General features: G+C 39.4%; 1 protein-coding gene across 1 annotated transcript in view; it reads right to left on the minus strand.

Annotated features, from left to right (window-relative positions):
• Positions 1–14595: 14595 nt before the first annotated feature.
• Positions 14596–23841, minus strand: part of RXFP2 (relaxin family peptide receptor 2) — a 28243-nt gene continuing 18997 nt past the window's right edge. The window contains 6 exon segments of the mRNA XM_035542795.2: positions 14596–14831; positions 16015–16171; positions 16173–16234; positions 17775–18185; positions 19746–19975; positions 21433–21504. Of these exon segments, the coding sequence (XP_035398688.2) occupies positions 14596–14831; positions 16015–16171; positions 16173–16234; positions 17775–18185; positions 19746–19975; positions 21433–21504 (1168 nt within the window).

Consider the following 23841-nt stretch of genomic DNA (forward strand, 5'->3'; position numbering starts at 1 on the left):
CCAGCCCACCTGTCTTTTGGGTGCTGAAGGTAGGGGCTATGCTAGCACAGTGCTTTATGGGAACATTTGTCTTTGAAATACTTGATGCTATTAGAAAGAGACTGAAATCCATTTCATCCAATGTCCTGTATCTGGCAAATGCTAGAACCAGGCACAAACAGGGAGTTGGCTATCAAGTTGCAATATGTGAGACAGGGACTGGAAAAGGGCCAGCAGCAACTGCATGTCAGCTCAAGTGCCCCCCCACTATGAGATTTTCACACCAAGAATGTTTTACAAGATTTGGGAAGGATATAGCTGGATATTCATGAGTCTGTCTCTATTTTGTGTGTTAGAATGATTTAGGCTGGTGTTAGGATGATCTTATTTCAGGTATTGTTATTTTCATTGTTCATGGAAGTAGGAAATTATGCAGGTGTGCATCATCCATTTTTTTTTCTGCCATCCTGCCCATAAAACACAATCAGCTGTTTTTTATGAACACAGAGAATATCTTCTTATAAGAGAGATATGATTATCTCAGTATTTCATCTATCTAGTAATTCAGTAATATCTTAAACTGGATCAAAGCCTTGCTAGAACAAGCTGCTAGGATGCAAGAGCAATGTAAGATGAAAGAGAAAATGTGAATTAACAGGGATGTGATGTTGAAGGGGTGTGTAGTGATGAAGGAATATAGGAGTACATGTTGGGGTATATACTTCATGAAAGTGGAATTAAGGGAAACACTGATGGAGAGCAAGAAGAGGCTGTGAGAAGTGAGGAAATGCAGGGCACTGAAAACCTGTGGGGAACAAGGGGCTGGGGCTTGGAGGGAGGTTAGAGTGATAGGATGAAGGGAGGTATGTGGAAGAGAATGTGGGGAGAAGGGAGAAAAATGTGTTGATGGAGAGACACAGAAGATAAAGTAGGTGTTGTGCTGAGACAAAGTATTGGGCTGCTGAATATGGGGACCTGGACAAAAAAGTATGAAGTTGAAAGTTGAAGGAAATTCTGAAGGAGACAAGATAGCATGGAAACTGGAGTCTGTGCAAGGTCACTGCATGGAAGGGGAAGGGAATGGCCTGGCTGAACTCTCCTGGCATTGTTTTCTATTATTTATCTAATGACAGTGGCAGCTCTTCATAATAATGAGTAATGATACTTAAGTCCCTTGCAAGCAAATTAGAATGCCTGTGTCCTTACGAGGATACCAAAGGTTGAATTTCCAGCCTGAAATGATTACTCACAAGGTGTGCATGCTGGCTGAAGGGCTGGAAGCCAGGCTGTCATTTAATAAAATGGCCTGCACCTTTTAAAGATCACACAGTTTGTCTGGGAGCTCTCTCTAAAGCTCAATATATTTCAGAGTATGAAGATGTTTTTTCTCAAATTTCATATCCACATCTTTTGGCTTTAAAATGCCTGTTCTGAAGACTTAACAGATACTCAGAAGCCACATATAACAGAAATTTTATAGCATAACTTTTAATGGGAAGGAATTTTGTACACTGGCAAAAAAGAGAGTGATAGAGTATGGCAGTCTGGGTTCCCTTGGTTTCTTCATTTCTGTTTCCAAGGAAACAAAGAAACATGCTTGCAATGAATGTCTGGAAAAATCAGCCAGAGTTGCAACAGATAATTTACCAGTTTATTGAATTTTATAACAAATATTTTTTGTAGTTTGAGCATTTGGGTACACTTATAGCAGCATAGTGGTACAGGAGAGCAACTCTCACAGCAGCTTGTATGGCTTGAAATACCCAACTTTCCTACTTCTCCCTCTTCTTTAGTTAATGGCCTACTAAAAATGAAGGAAAAGGGAAACCTTTAGACAATTTCGAAGTGATCAAATGATTCAAAATAGCATCAGGGAGAAGGCATTAAGCACCTTTCTGCTTGACTCTTCCCTGACTTATCAAAGTACACAGGGTACAAGCACTCTTTAGCTGTTGCATTGCATATATGTACTCTTTGGTAACACTCAAAGGTCAGCTCTCTTTTCTCAAAACTGTTGTGACAAGTTCTGTCAAATATGTGACTTTGCAAACTCCTTTTCCTACCTTAACAAATGCTACATTACACAGAGAGATAAAAGGAAGTTGTTATTGTGAAGCGCTGACACTTCCTTTCTCTCCTGACATTGAGAACTATTTTTAAGTAAAGTGTAAATATCTGAAATGACATCATTTTATATTAGGCAGAACTTCCCCGTATATTTTTATTTAAGGCAACCCGAGGAAAACCTGTTTTCCTTCACTGAAGGCCAGGATTATAGAAATGTGTGGCAATTACATTCTCAAATACAGTCTCAATTTTCTTTCCTGTGACTGGAAAGGATCTCTGCATTTGCTTTGCAGAGTCTTCAGTCCAAAAGGGCCTTGTTCAAAGCAACGAGATTTCAGGCAGGACTTTGACCACCACTAAGTCCTCAGATTTGTTAACTGACTCCTGCTGGTTTCTGTTAGTTGGGGTAAGTGGGGACAGATTGAACCGGACGGCGATGATGGAGCTGGGCTCAGCATCTCTCAGATGTGAGGAAGGGAGATAAGTTTGATGGCTCCAAGATCCCTTTTGCAACATGGCACCTGGAGACTCATCTTTGAGGGAGTTATGGAGGAAATGTATTTTGATAATGGCCTTAATCGGTTCGTGGGGGGAGGAACTCTCCTGAGGTACTTCCATTCGCCATGAAGGGAGCACACATCCTTTAGATGCCTTCCACTCTGCACTTGCATCTAATCTTTTTCTGGCAAGGGAACCAAAAGGTAGAAATTGGTTGCCGAAGTCTGAATGAATAAAACACTGCCCTTCTAAGGGACTCAAATTGCGGGTCTCCATGCTTTCTTGACATTTTTTGCCAGTGCAAAGGTGGTGCAAAAAGGTGGTTTTTTTGTTTTTGCTTTTTGTTTTTTAATGACAGCGCAAACAACATCTCTAATTGCATGATTTGATTCAGAGCAGTTGTGAACAGGGGTCATAAATGATTGGGAAATAAGCCTTAATGAAGTAATTATAGTTGTTTACCAGGAATTACAATGCTAGACTAAGCAGTGAAATGATATTCCCCACATTAGAACATTTCAAGAAATGTAAGGAATAGGGTGTTACTCACTAAATATGCACTGCACCAGCCTATGCAGTGATCTGCACTGGAGAGTGACTCTGCTCTGTCTTGAACAAGACATATGGGAATCTAACTTTAGTCTGCTTGCTTGGATTTGTGTGTGGCAGCATGACCGACATAACGGCACATAAATACAACACATTTTTTACTTGTTAAGATTTTTGAGATAACAGGGACCCTAATTTTAGAGCTAAAGCTTCCCATGCTCACCTGCAGACTCTGTCAGGAATGGTCGTAAGCCTGGCATGGGTTAACACATGGGCTTTTTGAAGCTTGGAGAAACACCCACTGTCTCTGACTGTTAGTATGTCTTATATCAGATGTTCTACTGTCACAGCAATGCTGGGGATGACTGGATATTACTGCACAATGAGTCAAATAGCAAATATGGTACCTTTCTCACTTACATTTCACAGTGCCGATACTGCCTGGTTTTCATAGGTGTTATATCGGTGTAATCTGAGTTTCTCCAAGGTGGGAGATGAGGCCTTTATTAATGAATTAGTGATCTCAGCAGAAAATACAGGGCTGAGGTGACATGCTGAGTTATGGGCAACTTGATGAAGAGTGGAAGAGAAGGTAACTGGATGTGTGTGCGGCTCCTGAAAGAGGAGCACTTGTATGAACTCTATAAAGAAAACAGAAATAGTTCATACATTTGTATGAACTCTACAAAGAAAATAGAAATAATTAGATACTCTCCTGTCTGTGCTTATAATCTAGGTGACTTAAGCAACTGTCCCATTGCTTACAGAGTCTTTTCCATTTATTACAAATGGTGAAACTCTTTTGCCAATATACTAAATGGTGAAGCAATAATCAGGAGAGCCTTTTTACCTCAGGGCAAAACACTTCCCCCAATAAATCAGTTGAACAAAGAACAAAAGTTGGAGGAGTAGCATAAAGCAGACAGACTTCAGCCCTAGATACTGATTTTCTTCGAAATACGTTGGTTGCATATGTTGTAGGCACACGCGTGTACACAACCCTGTGTCTTTTCAGCTTTTTAGGTAGCCACGCTGGTGCTGGGCAGTAACTTGGAGCACCACATTCTCCTTTGCACTGTAGGCCTCTGGGCTGGAAGGCAAACGACAGTAAATAATAGTCTGCTTCGGCAACTGCTACAGCCTTTGTTTTTCTGTGGGTGGAAAATTAATTCCACAGCCCCCTCCGTCCTGCTTCCTCCTGTTCCTCCGCATCCCTCTGGTGCAAAGGAATTATCTCCTTACACAACACCTTTCAGTACGAAACGGATAGCAGCGAATCTCACCTTGGTTAATGGGTGTGCTGGTGACTGCAAGCATGAGGACGAAGCAGTCCCAAGTCAGCTGGCGGTGCTGTAACCCTTACGAGCAACTGCCACAAAGAGGTAAAGACAAGAGTACACGCTTTCTAGACTCAGAGATCTTCACAAGTTCCCCTTTCTTCTTCCTTCAGACCCAAACATGCCACAGAAGTTTCTAGGCTACCTTTCTGATGTCATTTAATTCTTTACCTGAAGTCATTGTGTGAGGCACAGGGCCATAATAATCTCATGCTCTCTGTTGTTTGTGCTCATTTCACATAAATGCCTGAAGTGTTTCACCATCCTAACTTGAAACTGGTTATTATCAAACAACCTTTTTTTTTTTTTTTTTTTTTTTTTATATTGCAATGCAATCTTTGCGGCAGGAGATGTAATTGTTCATGCTACGGACAAAAAATATTAACCTAAAAACTTGTGAGCATGTTTAGATGAGAACTAGGGAACGTGGCTTAGCGATGGGTCTCAGAAGGTCAGGTTGATGGTTGGACTTTGTGATCTTGGTCTTTTCCAACCTAGATTAAAAAGTGATTAGATGTTTTAAACAAGGAGATAGGGCAGCTTCCTTTAAACATGTTTCATTTACCGTCAATACTTAGCAATAGTTGTCTGTTTCATTCCAGAGCCTTCTTAAAAACGAATTTAAAGTCATACTTTCTTGCATGGTAGGATGCAGGTGCCTCAGCACAGATGTCTGGTGCTCTTTGAGGAACCCTGTGGTAGCTACGACATCTGTGTGGGGTTGCAGATATGGATGAGGACCCGCAGAGATGCCTGCTCTCCTGGAGACCAGGCACAGCACCTGGACTTCTCAAGAGGCTTTAGACACCTATGTTTACACAGCTGAATTGCCCCCTTTCTGGCACGGACGTGCTTAGCACAATTCCTCTGGTATGTGTTTCCAGGCTTCAGAAGCCCTAATGCTTGTTTTGTGTTTAATTTTAGTGGGAGTTTGCTCTCTAGTTTATAGAGGTTGTTTCGTTGCTCTCCTCTGTCTTTCTGTTTCCAGGAGGCTTGGTAGTTTAAAGTCTGTCTACTTCAGGAAGGTAAGTGTGGGGAAGGAAGGGCCTGGATCTTTAACACGAGGATTTTTATTTATTTATTTTTTCTCCATAGTGAAGCTCTTAAGAAGCAAGTGTTTAAATCCAGGTTAAAATCTCATTTGCATGACTGAAAATTCAGAGTAGTTCATCAAATTCAGAAGCATTGTTTCAGATATTCAGTAATATGAGTGAGTGCAGAATTGATGCATAAATTTATATGGTACTTAAGATATGATAATCCTTTAATCAAATATCTAATTTAATCCCACATTTATCCCCTCTGTCTTGGTGATAAGAACAAATGCTTCTGCAGTCAGAAATAGTTATATATTGCCAATTTTGGTCGATGAATTTGTGTTTTTCTGTTCTTTCAAACACTGTTTATTCAGTACCCCTTGTACTGAAGTCCATTTGACATGTTTGTCTCCGCAAGGAGCCAGGTAGGGCACGCATTTAGTCAGATTTCACATGATCACTGCTAGATTAGCAAAATCCTGAGATACCAATTCCTATGCCAGGCTGAGTATTTGGCACACCACTTTCTGTCCAAGTTTGCTTGCATTTACCTGTTGCTTGACTTCCATACAGATTGCAGGGTGTCAGCCTTGTTGCATAATGGGACTTTTTCATGTGACTGAGTCTGCTTTTTGCTACCAAAATGTCAAGGCTAGCACTGAAATATCCTCTGTAGGAATCTTTCAGAACTAAGACTGAAAACCTAAATGCAGTTTTCTGTACACAAACAACTTGCTTTTTAAAACTGAAGGCAGCACACCAACATGCCATACAACAAACTACCTCTGGGCACTGAAAATCTGCACAATAGTATAATGCTTTGAGCGGATCAGTAATGAGATATACTACTCTTATTCATAAATCTTCCTAATTGCAGGTGGAACCTAGGCAAACACATTTCCTATGTTGTTTGTGGGGCCTGGAAATATAAGAATCTGGCATCTTATTCATGCTGAGAGCAAGGTCTGGTCTAAGAGGTCCAAACAGAAATATGCTCAATTCAGCATTCTCAGGAAAATCAAGGATGAGTCAATTCTGAAGGGATTTCAGTCAGTGGTGCCAGAAAGTCTACGTAGTTCAAAGCTGAATACTAGAAAGCTAAATTTAACAGTGTTTTTGTTTTGTTTTTTTAATCCTGGAATAGTAAAACTTAAAGTCTGTCTGTGTTAGATTATAAACTGCTTAGTGGGGACACTATAACTTTAAGCACATCTATACTTTTAAGTATCTGTGGCAACAGCAATAATGGCACAAATAATTTATTTTCCATTGTATTTCTACTTGATTTCCACTTACCGAAACCATGAGTAATACTCCAAGTTACCAAGATGCTGGCTCACAAAGCAACTTGACCCAGTTCTGAATCTACTTCTTGAAAGAATTTGGTCTGCCCACCCACAGTGACTGAGAACATGGGTTTGGCAACCAAATTTTTTTAAATTGCTGTGATTATTAGATTAATAAATTAATTAATTAGGAGGAAATTGACTACCAGTGGCTTCACAAATAGTTCTATGATTTCTCAAAAGCTGAATGTGTCCCTAAGAAAAAAAAATATGCTTTTTGAAATGTGTCTGACAATCTTTTCATAAATTTTAAGTCTATTGAGCTGAACTATGAATTCAGTGATTTGTGCTTTAGCAGAAGCCAGGTAATATACAATTACATTCTGGAATATTTTGTAAACTATCTGTTCATTAGAAAGTGTCATTATGAATACCAATGAAAAATATGTACTATTATATGTATCTGCTTTCAAGCAGACATTGTTAATAAAACCTCATACTTTATAAAAACTATCTGCTTTCTCTGTTCCAAATATCATTTCAAAATATTAAAACTGAAAGAAACTAATTTACTTGTGGTTGCTTGTTTACTGTTTGCATTTCACTAGACTTACAAGGTAAAAGAAGACCTTTTTTTAGTCCGTTTCCAAGTTTCTTGTATGAATACACAGGAATAGTTGATTAACAAATAGTGGTTTGTGCTAAAAAAATCATTAGTATTGGGTTTCGGATCTACAGATGAAGAAAAGTAAAACATAGGAGATTTTTTTTTCTTTTAGTTATTTTCATATTAAATATTTTGCTTCCTTTTTTCTTCCTCCTTTCTTAGGGTAGTTGTTAAGATTGGTTTGAAGGGAAGAGAGGCTTTTGTCTTTGAACATCCTTTCTGCCTTGCTTAAAACTTCTTCAACACATAATGAAATTTCTGTTGGTGCAGCTCCAAGGAGCATTACCTAAATCTCTGCCTGTGGTCTCATGACCTGTTTAAGCTGCTACAAATGTTGTTGGCCACTAAAAGTGGCACCACTGCACTTTTCCCCATCACTGGTTGCTGATTCCTGACCCTTCCCTTGCAGCAGTGCTGGATTTCGCCTGGTTCTTCAGTGGGCTGAGCCAGGGCAGTGATACAGCTGAGAGGCAGCCCTGCAGAAAAGCCTGGTAGGTTGGCCTAGGACTGCTGCAAAATTGCATTTTCTATTTACAGAAAAAGCTGTGCAGGTGGCTTAAGTAAAACTTCTTCTCTCTCTCTCCCTCTCTCTAGGCCATGGCATCACAGATTATTTGTTAGCATCCAGTTGGAAGTCTTAATGTAGTCCATTACTTCTCTACAGGATAGCCTAAACTACCAGTCGCCAACGATTTTCAAGCGGAGCTGAATGAAAAATGATTTTATAGCTAATTTTCTGAAAGATTTAAATGTGAAGGACCTGTTTTCGTTTAGCAGAACATGAAATATGGTGATATAGAATAATATTAGAAGCATAAATACCATTCCCACAGGATGAGGCACAACACAGCAACAGCAACAATGGAGGTTCATTCAATGTGTGAGTTCATCGTCTGTGTTTAGATATTGCCATCCTGGAATAACATTTCTCTCAGGCTGAGTGGAGCTGATTGTTGTTTTCAGGGCCAGATTTATGGCAGTCAGCAGATGAAGGACATTTCCTTGTATGACTGTTGTCTTACTCAAGGTGCACAACTTGTTCAAGGAGGGGAAATGGCAACAGAAATGTCACGGATGTTTCAGTTAAAACACTTCTGCCTTGTGCCATCCAGAGCTACACTTCAGAGTCTGTGTGCTTTTTGGATTTCTCCTAGACCCTCAGCTGAAGAGTCCTGGTCCAATCTCATCCTTTTTATCTGGGAAACCGGACCACCAAACATCCAAAAGTGAAGTTGAGGGACTCTTTCCCTTTGAGTAAGTATTTTGTAACAGAAAGAAGTGTCAGAAAACATTTTTATAGGCTGACAAACAAACAAACAAACAAAAACCACTTTACCCTGACATATACCTCTCAGTAGCAAAAAAAAAAAGGGTGAAAAGGGTGTTAGGGTGAAAAGAGAATTTTATCCTGAAGGGCTATATATAGGTGATTCATTAGATTTATGGCATTAACACTTTTTGCTGTAACAGTGGATACTGTTGTGCAGTGTTCAATAACTCTTTTGCACTTAAATTTTATATTGGTCCATCTATATATGCTATTTTAAAAATCACTCTTTGCACATGGTTTCATTTTGTTTTGTCTCTTGATGATGATAATCCAAATGTCTCTAATACTTTCAGTTTAATACTGCCCCTGTTGAAAAACAAGACAGCAAGCAGCCCCTGAGTAGCAGGATTGTTTTGGGCCAGCACAGTCCTGTGGGGAGAGGCCAGGCTGTAGCAAAGCTGCCTCGAGTCCATGAGGTCTGTAGGGATGTCCTGCTGTGGTCACAGCTCTGTTACCCTTTAAATAGCTGCAGCGTGAGCAGTCCTTGCTGTGTGACCAACTGCTGCCGATTGATGCAAAAACATTACAGCCTTACTGGCAGCAGCTAGCTCCCTAAAGAAGAAATTCCCTGGCTCCCCTTGAATAATAGCCCTCGAGTAACTCCTGGCCATGCTCCCACAGCACTGGGAGGTGCCTGACCCGAATTGTGACTGGTGTCAGTTTTGGTGGCATGCATGGCAGAATGGCAGATGGTGCTTCGTCCAGGGCCTGGAGCTGTTGGGAGAGCCTGGCTCTCCTCTTTCCCTTGTCTCAGGGACCACTGGGATCAACGTGGGTGCTGAGAGGCTGCAGTGGGAGCAGCTCCTTGCCCAGAGCGGCATGGTGGCATGCCAAGGGGAGTGTGGGGAGGGTGAGTCAGGGCCAAGGCCAGCGGGGACTCCTTATGGATGAGGCAAACCCTCGTGGCATATTTTTAATGCCTGAGGGCCTCATGGGTCACATATGGTACATTTGATCAGGGCAGTCAACATGAAGATGCCTGAGACAGCCTCGGAGGTGTGGTCTCTGGGATTGTGTATGACATTAATAGTTAAGTAGAAATAAAACACAGAGACTGCTGTTATTTTTAATAGTACTATCACGAACGGCAAAAATATCTCTACTAAAAGTGAACTCTTTTCTTAAAATACTTTTTCCCTTGCACTGAAGATCTCCCACATTAGAGAAGTGACTAAAGAGCTATTGTAGCAAACAGGAGAACTGCCATGCTAATTTCTTTGTGCTGTGCTGCTTGGTGAACCTTTACAAATGAGATTATTTACTCTCCAATTCCCCCATTGTCATTCTCTCACCCCTTTCTATGTGTGGTAGCAAAAGCAAAACAAAAGTAACTAAAATGTCAGCTTCTGAAAAACAGCACTTCATTCAGCTACACGATTTTATTATTGATGCACACAAACAGAGCTGAAAAATAATACAGGAATAAAATGCAGATGGAGAAAAGAGAGCAAATAGCAGTGAGGATAAAAAAAAATAGAGATACCAAACCTTGAAAAAGGAGAGCATCTTGCTTCTTCACATTAAACTCTTTAACTTTAGTTTTCTGTCTTGTCTTGCAATAAGGTGATGAAATAGATAGTGTCATAACAAGCATCAATTACACTGTACTTCAGGAAGTGCAGGGTTGGTTGCAAACCCTAAAACTCTGTTTCTAGGTACTGGCAAAATTCCCAGAATGTCTTTGGGTTTTGCTTTCCTTTTCAAGGAAGGAGGGATGTTATGTAAGAGATTCTTGCACTATTTGCACTTTTGCTTTCCTTAGTGAGAGTCAGCTTATAAACAAAGACGTTGGTAAAAAGTAATTTTCAACTGGTGTGTACAATCAGCAGTGCAACATTTCAGCTTAAATGCAATGGGTATTCCCATATGTTTTTAGGCTGCAGTACAGACAATGTTGACATACGACTCATATCAATGGGCACATCATCCTGTTTGACCTTTCAAAAACTATTGATGTTATTGATTTTTTAAACAGTAGAATAATAAAGGAAGGTGGCCTAAGCCATGAATATGCTTTGGTGCAGCTTTTTTTTTTTTTTTCAGAATGAAGAGACTCTCTTTTGATATATAATTTATTTAAGGCATCTATGTGCTTGAATGCAGAGACATAGTTCAACATTCAATCCACCATCACCATCATCTATCATACTGAAGTCCATTTTAAAGATTTATTCAGAAATGAAGGTGGCTGACTTTACTTTCTGTTCCATTATTCATGTGTTGTCCTGAGGGGACCTTTGTTTATATTACGTTATGCCTCATGAACAATCTTTGTTCGGAAAAGGAAAACTAAGTGTTTTTATCCTGAATAAACAATGAATAATGCACCATATTTTAGAGCTATCCTAAGGGCGCATACTTACTGTAAAGCAGCAAACATTAAAAATGCTGAACAGAATGGGTTTCTGCAAGAGTTTTAAAATACCTCATCCTCTGAACATAGTTCACTGCAGCCAAAGACCGATCCATTTTATCTTTCCTTTTGAGTAGGGAGACAACATAAAAGATTACCATTTAAAGGATCTAGCTCTCAGTAAGAGTATCTCCAGTTAGGATTTCCAGGGCTGAAGAGCTGGATGATCAGTCATTTACTGATGAAAGATACAGGGACATGTTCTCTGCTGCCATGAGGCTTACAACATTGAACCTTAAAAGCCTTCCCTGCATTGCATACACTTGAACTGCTCTTCAGATTTTCACCATTCACCTTCAGTTCCTGCTCCAGTGATTCATTTGTCATTGGTCATTTACTAACTGTGAGGGACAAGAAATGATTTTCTTTACCACTGTGCTCTGTCAAAAATTATATGCTAAAGCCAGGTTTTCCTACTTGGTTGTTAAACAGATCCCAGTGACAACAGAGTAAAAGTGTATAACACAGTGCAAAGACAACTATCTTTTTAGTTCTTCATGGTGAGGGATTGTTTGAGCAAAATTTGTTCAACACAGCTGTTCATTTGTTCATTCTTTCTTTTCTCTTTCTTTTTCTTTCTTTCTTTCTTTCTTTTTCCTTCCTTCCTTCCTTCCTTACTTACTTCCTTCCTCCCTTCCTCCCTCCCTCCCTCCCTCCCTTCCTCCCTTCCTCCCTTCCTTCCTTCCTTCCTTCCTTCCTTCTTTTTCTTTCAACCCTGCCTCCCATGACAAAACGATGAAATATGAAATATATAAATGGAGAGTCAGGTGGATTGAAAACTGCCAGAGCTGCCTTCTGAGAGGCAGAAAGTCCAGCTGGAGGCCAGGCACTAGTAGAATAGGACAGGGTGAATACTGGGGCCGTATGGTTAAATATCTTCACTAATGACCTGGATGATGGGACAGAGTACAAGTTTGCAGAGGATACAAAATGGGGAAGAGGGCTTGATGCACCAGTGGGTTGTGCTGCCATTCAGAGGAACCTTGAATGGCTGGAGAGATGGGATGACAGGAACCTCACAAAGTTTTACAAAGGGAAAAGCCCAGCCCTGTCCTTGGGAAGGAATTGCCCCATGCACCAGTGCACACTGGGGACTCACTGTCTGGAAGGCAGCTCCTCAGAGAAGGACGTGGAGTTCCTGGTGGGGAACAAGGTCACTGTGAGCAAGCAGTGTGCCTTTCTAGTGAAGAAGACCAGAGCTTCCCAGGACGCATTAGGAAGAGCATTACCAGCAGTTCAAGGGAAGTGATCCTCTCTGCTCAGCCCTGGTGACACACGTGAAGTGCTGGGCCCATGTCTGTGCTCCCCTGCTCAAGAGAGACTTGGACATACTGAAGCATGTCCAGGGAATGTCCATGAAGAAGCTTCAGGGAGTGGAGCAGCTCTCCCTTTTTTACATCTTTTTGGGGAGGACAGTGCTATCAAGGTTTACAACTTACAGAAAAAGAGTAGTAGTGTTGCAAAAAGCAAATAGCTTGTAAGTTTTAACAAAGAGAATTTGATTTTTGAGACATTTAGAAAAAAAAGCTTCTTTTATATTCATAGGCAATTCAATTGCTGCAAGCAGAAAGTGAGAAAACACAAATTTGAATTAATTTGCTTATTTTTAATAAATGGTGTACTTTAATAGCGATCTGTTGGAACAGATTACCAATGGATGTGGAATATTGTTCTCTCTTTAGATCAAGTCTGGGTGGAGAGTCAACACTGGATAAAGATCAAGTTCTACTTGAACCAAAAGTTCAAGAAAAAAACACACTCCTCCTATAGGAGTGTTATAGCCTCCTGTGGGGGCTCCTCCTAGAGCACCTACAGCAACCAGAACCTGCTTCATCTCCACAACTACAGTTAGACGAACCACCAACACGAGCCAGCAAGCTGCTATACCTGCTCTGCCCCCCAACTCCTGCTCTACCGTCAGTAGGCAGACATTGAACCCAGGAGGCTCCTTGGACCATTCAGATCAAGCAGGACAGGGTCTAGCAAATTAAGGCACCAAGTGGGTTAGGAAGTATTGGAAAGTAGGTCAACTGGCTCACTAACTGAAAGGATCTTCCGATACCTAAATGCTAGTTAAGGTATCTTCAGACAGAATCCCATGCTGAAACGTGTGCTGTGTGAACACTTGGGTCAAAACCTCACAGTTGGGCTTACTGCCACAGTACAATGACGTTATTATTGGATTTCACCTCCTGTCTTTGTGGTGGTTCAAATATATGCATTTTATTGCACAGTCTGGGTGGGCCTGAAGCATATATTCAGTCGCTTCATCTCAGCTGAGAAATGTTAACACTTCAGGCTTTTCCTTATTTTCAGCAATGAGCCCATACACTTGTTGTTTTTTGTTTTTGTTTTTTCCCCATTTCTGGATCTTCCTCATTGCTCCAAACTCCTTTTGTTTGACAACACTTCAGAATGATTTATAAACAGGTGCTTCTGAAACATTTTTGGAGCTTTCTTTAGTAAATATTTTTTTCAAAGTGTAAAAGTTGGCTGAAAGCTTTGCTATACTCTTTTTCTAAGAGGTTGATTCTTCTATTTATAACAGGTAGGCAGCTCATACGCAATGAAGTCAAAATATAACTAAGGTGGTTATGAAAACATATCTAATAAAGGTGAATTGTTCTTCCTTACAAGTGCTTGAGTCAGCCCCTTAAATACTCCCTCAAACATGTGCTCACCCATGCTGCCAGGATGCCTATGCTTCATAAAAACTGATGCAATGAAAACTGAATTGACTGCTTTCAAGGATCATTCTGAGAGCTTCATTATTTTATTTTTATTTCAGTCTGGGCTCTGTTGCTTACACAGGAAGTTCACTCGACTTTTAGTACCTTAAAATATTATAATAACACTACTCAGGTCTTGCAGTTCTGAGTAGTGACTTTATGTGCACAAAGAAACATTCACCACTCTGCAGAGCACCCGTATTACTTAAATCTTACAAGATTAATATAGATTCACATGTTGCATAGAGTATTCTGGCATTTTCCCCCCACGAGCTTCCAACCTTGGGATAAATACTTTGCCATGAGGATATATCCTGAAATTGCTAGTACAGTCCAAATGAGACAAATGTTCTAGAAAGGTCCTTGCCTTAAACTAATACATAATATGAAGACTATATCTAACAAGTACAGATGCACTGACCCTCTGGGGAAGAGGAATGAATAGTAGCAAAGTATTGCCACCTTTAGCCCTAGTCCAGTCTGTCTGTGTTTCAAACTGTAATACAAATCTCGCATGATAAATACAGCAGTTGTGTTTTTATTTTCCAGGAAGATGAATACAGAGATGGTAATGGCCAAAAAGACTCTTCATATGAATCTCAAGGAGATTAGCACAGTTGTAAGGCAGTTAGGTCCTCTTTCCATTATCTTGATGACAAACAACCACTTGTAAATTGGTGAAAGTCAGCACTGTCCTCAGGAATTATTTTTGTAAAAGTCCAAGCTTAAATGAAGAGCTATGGGCGAGGGAATCATCTGTCCATGTGACTGAAGTGGCCAAGGCTCTTTCATTGCCTCTGAAAATTGTCCTCCTTCGACGACTGCCCAGTGACTGCTTTAGCTTCTCCTTAAAGAAACTAGTTGTGAGAGTATAGAGAATGGGGTTCAGGGCACTGTTTATTGGCAGAACAAATATCACTATCCAGGAAGTGACAGTGTCTAGGAAAAAATATGAGACACTTAGTATGCTCTTTTGTAAGAACACTAAAGAAGTAAGCACGTCTTTATGTCCTTTTTACTTTGTCTTTCTTTTTTAACTTTATGTCACCTTATGTCATTTTTGCAGAATTCTACCATACTATAGTTTTTTAACAAGAAAGGGGTTTGAATTCAACATTGCTCATTGTGTTTTTCATTGAGCTAACCATGGATTTCGATGAGATGGAGGAAAAAAAGAACTTTTTGACAGAGAGTGTCTTTCTTTCTATCTACCAGCACTAAATATGAACTGAAGCCCATCTCTCTTTAGGACAGTATTTAATATAGATCCAAATCCTCTTCAGTAAAACATAGTATAAAATCAACCTCAGTAATACCTAGTGTTTACATTGCAGTTTTCATCAGTAGGACTCAAAATGCCTTATGAAAGCCACCATCATTCTTATTTTGCAAAAGAGATACTGGAATACAGAGGGGTGAAGTTACTCACTCAGAAGGCCATGAACTTTACCATCCTGAATCCCATTCTAGCCATAGTTGTACGTCTGCTGCACATGGTGGCCATGTTTTATTTTTAACTACCCACATATCATCACTTTTTTCCTGGTTATGCAAATAGAATTCAGTGCCACCAATGAGGCTGAAAAGGTTTTATGATAAAACCATTGTCAATTTACTACATTTCTTTAATGCCTTTCATCTAGTGATGATTTTGTACCCAATTTTCTACAAACATGAGGCATCAATTTTGTAGAATTATAATGGGAAAGCAGAATGCCTTCATTACAGTGTTATCTGTTAGCAGCTGCCAGGCTAGCAAGACTGCATATAACCAGTGCAATGGTAGAGAGCTATGAAAGCGTGCATCTCTTTACTCTCTCAGGGGCAGATAGGGGATAGCATAGTCAGTGATGGACTTATGGACTTATACATATCACTGTGGGATTTTGCAGCTGTAGAAGAAAACTTCTTTGCTGGGTAACCTATTCTTGTTCTCACATACATACATGCATTTAAGATTATATGTATTTACTTTAAAGTTCAATTTCTGAACCCAGAAGAAGTCAAACATTTTGGGCAATACTTCCTCTTCACCCATGGTTTGCTAGAATTCCTCTGGCAGAATTGGTTTGCTTTAAACTGAATCTTTACCAAGATAAATCTCACTCTTACACAGCATTACCTAGAATTTCCACCTGGAATAAGGAGAGGATTTTAATGACAAAGACAGGAATCCAGCAGATGGCATCAGTGAATACAATAAAAAAAAATCGAATGGCGATGGCGACATCTCTGTGAATGTGACTCCTCATCTCTGATGTCTGAAGGGCAGTTTTTTTTAATGGAATAAAACATGCTGACATAGGAAAATACTATGATGATGAAGGCAAGCAGGTTCACACCTGTGGGGAAACAAGATTCGAATCAAATGGCATTGAAATGATAACAATAGTTCCTCTCTCCCCTTTCTCCCACCACTCCTGTTTGATTTTCCTCTATTACTTAGTTAAAATTTTTATGTTAGGAGCGGCTCCTCAATATTGCCAAGTGTCACACAGCCCGCTCGCATACCACGTGTTCCCATCTGTTACACAGTGAGATGTGAACAAGTTGTAAGAAGTTACTATAGAAACACAATTAATGCACACGATGGGGGGGGCTCATGATTCCACAGAGATCTGATCTCCCGACTAGAAATGCTGCAATAAATCTGCAACAGAAAGCGCCTCCAGGTCTCTAGCATGGTGATGAAAGAACGACATATTCTCCAGCAAAGTGACAAACCACTCTAAAGTGTATGTTCATTTCAGACAGGCTTCCTCAGTTCTGTATAAATATCCATCGCAAATTCCTGATGGAAGAACATGTGCAGAGCAAGCTGTGCAACTTGGATTTTAATCACACGCTGCTGTGTTGCAGAGCAAGACTTTTAAAAATTCATCAGATGGCAGCTCTGCGTATTGGAGTACTCCAATAAAGAGCTGAAAGCCATCGAAGGAGCCATTTCTGTCAAGATCCCAGCATCTGAAACAGTCACTTGCTCAGAAATATGGATCAAAAAAAAAGTCAAAGAATTGAGAAGCATAACATGATCGTTTTATTGATGGGAAATCATTACATGAATCTGATATGACATATGTATTGCCTTTTTTACTTTCTACTCAATATAATTCTAAACAAACTACACTTTTCATCTTTTAGTATGTAGCTTTTCTGTCTTCTTGAGATCGAGAAATAAAAGGTAAATGTATGTGTATTGGCAAAACAATCCATACGGCTTTGCAAATGCAGGTCACGGAGGAGATCGTTTGGCAGCAGTTTGAATAATTTTCAGTCTTTGCTGTGAGTGAGTGCTCAAGCTGAGCATAACCAGTTCATACATATTTCAGACTGAAGTTTCTGTTTTTATTCTGTTCCTTTCCAGTTTGTTTTGTATACATACATTTAATCTTTATTCTTTGCCAGTATAACGCACAAAACAGCTACACTTTTAAAGTTTCATCCCATGTTATTGATATCATCACAGTTTCCTGCGATGCAGTGAAGACGATACTGAGCAGTAGTTGAAGGTTGCTGATGTTACAGATTTATCAAAATGAAAAGGTTTCAAACCATTGTGTTGTACACAAAATACAGTTAAGTAATTGCATGATCTCACTGTTATTACCCAAATTCCTATTTCCTTCTATGCCTTCTCCTCTTCTGTGTTACATTCACATGTGTTTTGTTAAGAATAGATGCTAAACTTTTCAGGTAACAGACCCTTTTAAGAGTGCAGCCAGCACATGAGGCTTTGGTCCTCTTGCAGGCCTTTAGAAACTGTCATAACATGAACATTAATAGTGTACTGAAAAGTGCATCTACCAGTGAGTATTCATTAGGTATTTTTTCTAGTAAAATCATATTAATCAGTAATTATAACACGTTAAAAATTAAACTTACCAAGAAAAATACTAAGGGAATATCTGTTGCCTCCAATTTCTTCCATTCGATCAGAATTCAGTGGGAAACAAACTCCATTTTTCCCATAATAATTTCCAAAAAAGTCCTCATCCCAAAATGGGATTATTGCTATGACAAATCCAGCAATCCATATGGATATAAGAATCACTACTGTCTTCTGCTTTCCAGGGTGGATATTACTGAAGGGAAAGACAATCACTAAATACTTTTCCAAGGACAGATATGTCAATAATAGGACTGAGACCTCTGTAGATAGCATGGCGATGAACCCCATGATATGACACGGTAAACTTTCCATCCACAGCACAGCATATTTTTTATACTGTCCACGGTATTTAACATCAAAAACTCCAATGAAGAACAAATACACCCCCATTAGACAATCAGCACCTATTTAAGAAACAGATTTCACAGTTTACTGAAAATAGCAATGAAACACTTTATGTATATTATACTTCTGTGCTTAGCCAAACTCTAGCTGGCATACAAAAATAATTTAACCCTGTGAGAATTCACTGTTGAGAATTTATGTGAAATGGGGCTATGAGCCCCCTGGTCACAAATGAGTGGACGCTGGTGTCAGGCTATGAGAGTGGAAGTGTTGCCCAGTGGGGATCCCACGGGCACATATGCAAGGACCTTGGGTCAAACTCCCTGGCTGTAGCCACCATGGTGGCTTTTGGGGACAATGCAATATTGAATCCCTGCAATGGATATGTTTGGCATGGAGACATCCGGCCCTGGAGAGATGCCACAGCAATGTTTGGGCACTGATCAGGGTCCAGATAGAGCTGTGGCAGCGTTTCAGCCAGGAGCAAGCTACAGGTGTCCCAGGTAGAGCGTGGAAGACTTGGCAGGTCTACGTCACTACACAGTAGTGTAATGACACCATGTAATAAATGACACTATATAAAAAATACACAGATGATTTCTGACATCTTGCCAGGGATTCACCTCTTCTAATTTTACACATCCACAATATGTATCTACCTACAGTATCTATCTACTTAGAATTAGGTAAATTGCACAATCCATTGACTATAACAAGATCTCAAAGTGACTAGTTCATAGGCATCTGCACTGTAACCATCTTAAGTCAGGCAAGATAAAATCTTTCTTGTGTGAAGGTAACATGCAGTCAGAAAGCAGAGTTTATAGGCTTGGCTAACTTGAACAAAGAGATGGCAAGTAATAATAGGTCCTGTATGATTTTAAAGGGTTAATCACCAGGAAATAGCATCACCCTATTGCACCATAAGTTTCAAGGAAGTAGACTTGGCCACAGAAAGTCTGAATTCAGTACCCCATTTCTATTGGCTCCAGGGTTCTTAATTTGGGAAGGACTGCTGGACAACATATGGTGCAATTGTTTGGAAGTAATCACTTTTTCTGAATTGTGAAATACAGACTTCAAAAATAGTAGAAGCACTTATTAGCTCTGGTGCCAAAAATAGACATATGATGATCACAGAATAATTCAGATAGGAAGCGGTCTAACACTAGCTAGCTTGTTCATAATCTTTAATGCAAAATGAAAAGTAGTAAATAATAAAGTAAAATGTTTAAGTTTCATAGGTTCTTTGTACACATCTTGAATATCTAAAATCAAGGAACTGAAAGACCTCAGTTATTTCCTGGCATTCACTTTCGTTTAGAATATCGGAAAATAGTGCAAAAACAGATAATGCATAATTTTCAAAAATGCTTTGAAACTAGTATATTCACTTATATTTGTGCCCAGAACGCAAACTGAAATTACTGGGACATACCTAATGTTATATACAATATATAGTTTATAATGTAGTATATACAATGCTGTATTGACTATACAGTAGTATATTGCTTTTAATATATTTTATACATTATATATATATGCAGTATATTACTTTATATATATAGAGAGTGGTCTAATATACTAATCTATTATGAATATCTTTAATACATACTTACAACACAAAATTTTGATGGACATGGCATGTGTCTCATTTTCTGCTTTGATAAATGATCTCATTCCAATAACAAGAAGATTTCCGAAGCATGTAACACAAGCTATGACCCACACAAATACTCGCAGAACATTGTTAGCTAAGAGATCTTCAAAGGATGAAATCCCATCTGTTAGCGGCGTGCATATTCGCACATGGAGTGCATAGGAGCAGTAGTGAAACTTTTTAAAGTAGCTGAAAGGAAAGAAATTACCATGTAATAATGCAGGTTAAACACAAGTCACAGCTCCATACCAGTTATGCAGCTATGTGCCCTTTGTTCATATATGACTTGAGAGGAATGGTCAGAGCTGATACATTTGTTGTTTTCACAAACCTTTGAAGGGCTTTGCTAATCTCATTTATTATTTTTTGTGTCAGTGTGCAGGTGGTTGCTCTCCATGCAAAGGTGCTTGAGAAGCAGATCTTTTATTGTTCCTTGGCAGAAGGATTTTGCCTGCATTAACAGATCGTGAAATGTCTGTGGAATGACTTAAACTTGGTAATGAACATTTAAGGATCTCAGCATATCAGATCATAAACATACCAGTTCCTTGACCATTCATTATTCATATAAATATTTCTCTATTTCAGTGGCAGTGCTTTCATAAAGAAGGCCTGTAGAACAGGACATAAAGGCTCTAACAGAGTAAAGACTGCAAGGACACGGTTGTTTTGAATTGCATCCTTACAGCCTTCTGACTTCTGGAAGATTTAAAAATATGTTCTAGTGTTTTCCAAATACTGGATATAAGAATGTTTAAAGTTAAGCCTGTCCATAAGCGCTGCTTCTTTTTATATTGCAGAAATACTGCATAGTGACTCAGTATTAAAGAAACAAAAATATCAAAAATCAAATCCAGTTCTTGTATTTATCAGTAATTCAAAAACTTCCCATTTTATTTGTGAAACGATACTGATGAATAATGAACAAGAATATCAAATATAAAAACGAGAAGGATAGATTTGCAAATAAAGTTCTAATATGATAGAATTGTGACCTGTATAGGCAACGATATATGAAAATTTCTCATGAAGAAGGATATTTTAAATATTTAAAGAGGCAGAGGCATTTCAGAATACACATGAAAGTGTGATGTTCCTAAAGCTGTTTGCCTCAAATCAGGAATAGTAGTTTAAAGGCACCTGGTGTTTCTGGCATCTAGCTGTGACATATTGTGAATAGAAAAGGCATGTTTTATGATAGTAAGATAAAATGGCTGTATAACACACATTCTATCTTCTCTATCAACATATATGGCTTTTACTCATGTTCAAAATATAATTATTTTTCTGTTTCCTGACTCAGTTCCCAATTTTGATGCTCTTGAATGACATATTCTACTTCTGCCTCCTAAGCTTAAGGCTACAGGGACTCCCAAGTAAGCAACTAGTTTCATTTATGCCATTTCAGCCAGAAAAAGAAGTGTTAGGGGCAGAAAAAGAACTGGTGTGACACAATTTAGAAATGAGATAACTAAATGAGAAACCTGTTTCGTTTCTCTGTTTAAAATACTAAAACATGTAATCTATTTTTCCAGAAATTGGGCTCCCTGTTGAAGTAACTTGAAAAAGCAACTTGGGATGGTTTTGGACATTTTTGCATGAAAAAAACCCACATCATTACTCTTTCTTTTATTTTGCATACATACATGTGGGAGAGGTTCTTCATATGCTGGAACATTCTTGCATTTACATTTGGAATCTCAATCATTTCCAGGTCTCTGTAAAATATGTAAATGTTATGATCTGTAAATTAATTACATGCAATAGGGCTTTCTGTAGTTATCAAATTTTGAATTACACAAACGAACATTTTCTTAAACCAAAGGTCTTAAAGAAACAATTTTATGGCAAAATCCTGACTGTATTCAGTAAGAATGATCCTACTATTGTTCATCAAAGAGCTTTTTACTGGAAGATTCTGTTTTAGGGATATACATTTAACCTGAGCTCTCTTTGTAGTTAGGCCATTCGACAACCGATGTACAAGAAATGACTTGCAGATACAGTTTTTTGTTCCTTTCCTTGGGTGCTAAGCTCAGCTGCTCACAGCAGTGCAATTTAAAGCCTTATTATTACAAACCTTGGCCAAAGGGCCTTCCAATCAACAAAGGAGTCAGAGACCTGGAAACATTTAGAAGAGGCAGAAATATAAGACAGCTTCTGCTATAAGAATCAGAAGAAGAAAGGAAGAAATAACACAAGAAGGCAAAATGTATAATTTTCTCAGCTTTTCCTTGGGGAAGGGGGAATTCCCCTCCGTTATTCAGGATAACATTGCACTGCAAGTTTTTGATAAGAAATACAAGGTAGTAGGAGGTAGCTGTGGGCCAGCTGAGGAACAACAGGGGCACTGAAGATCTTTTGCATCTGGACTACTAGAAGCATCAGCTGTGGACAGTACAGACAGGCATCCCCTTGGAAGGACAGGTGATTGGAGGGACAGGCTAGTAGCCCACAGAAGCTGGATATTTTGGCACATTTCTGGAGTGCTGTCAGACATGGTTTGCACAAACCACAGCTACTACATGCTGCAGCATCCCAATAGACTTTCAGTTTACAGATGCAGTATTAGGAGGGCCCATGCAGGAGAGTTAGCAAGCCAAGCAAGGCCAGAAACAGTGACAGAAGTTCATTATTTCGCACTTTTGGCTATAATGGAAAAACAAAAGAAACCATTGGAATGGGTTGTTGATTAGCTGTGATTCGAACATCAAGACAGTCTCCTGACATAGGCAAAGCAAACTAACTGTATGCACCTGACAGAGAGGGAAATGCTGATGGAAACCTGCCATACTGCACAAGTCCATTGCATGATGCAAACACTGCAAGTACTGGTGTACTTGGACTGTAACTTACTTTCACCAGAGGATTAGGCTGAGATTTTGTTTGGTTCTAATTCAAGCCCAGGCTCAGTGGCATTATTCTTTTTCACAAGATTTTAAACTTTAAAAACTCTTTTTTTTTTTTTTTTTTGGATTATATACTGTCTATCCCATGAAGTAAAATGCCTGTCATCCTGTCAGCAAGTCTTGTGGAAAAATGAATGTGTAGTGAGAGCACTTTGTTCTGGTTAATTCTAACCCAGTCAGATTTTTGGGAGACTGACATTATGTCTGTCTTACATTCTTTGTTCCCGTACTGCATGTTCTGAGTTGAAAACGCAGATCAGAAAATCATTCTGACAGGCAGGCAGGTGGTACTATTACAGTGGCAGTAACATATCTATCACGGTTAATGTGCTCTCAGATTGAAATAACTACACTTTTCCCAGCTGGTCGAGGTTTATATAGCAGCAGAGCATGTCTCTGTCCATATTTCAAAACAATGTCCCATCTTAAGATTACTGTCTTGTCCCTGTGGTGGCTTATGGACTGGAATATTGATAGTAAGTTATACTTGCTGCATTTAATTCTGTGAATAATAGTGGTACCAAGGGCTGTACTGCACTTCACAAAGAACCTCAAAGGAAGTTATTCTGGCATAGCTGCCACATGATAGACTCAGTTATCCACAAAAAAAAAGCATTTCAAATGCCCTGGAGACACCTGTTTGAGATGCCCATGAAGAAATGGCTAACATGACACAATACCTATGAGAGTCCCGTGGCCTTCTGGAGTAGCAGGTGACAACCAGGAGGGGTGGATAGATATCCAAGGACATCTCCAATGACACAAGAGCCCTACATGTTGTCAGCTGAATGAGCCAGTGGTGAATACAGGCAGTGGGATCTGGAAAATGGTTTGTCTCAACCTAGACCAGATTTTGGTTTGAATTGCTCTTCAGACTAATACTCCATCTAGCACTACTTGGCATGTCCTGTGGTTTCTGAGACATCCACGTGGGCAGACAGATAGGACACAGGGCCTGCGAGAGACCAAAGACTTCCAGGAGTGGCAGCCAGGAAAAATACAGCAGGGATCTCAAACAGCAAAGCTTTCCTGAACTCTCTCTTAAATTTTACTCTTACCATAATGATGTTAGACACATTACTCACCTGTTACCCTTGGACACTTAACATATAGGGTCTACGAAGTGGAAGTGAATATTATCCTGTA

The sequence above is a fragment of the Cygnus atratus genome, chromosome 1, assembly GCF_013377495.2.
Source record: "Cygnus atratus isolate AKBS03 ecotype Queensland, Australia chromosome 1, CAtr_DNAZoo_HiC_assembly, whole genome shotgun sequence".
In the NCBI taxonomy this organism is placed as follows: Eukaryota; Metazoa; Chordata; class Aves; order Anseriformes; family Anatidae; genus Cygnus; species Cygnus atratus.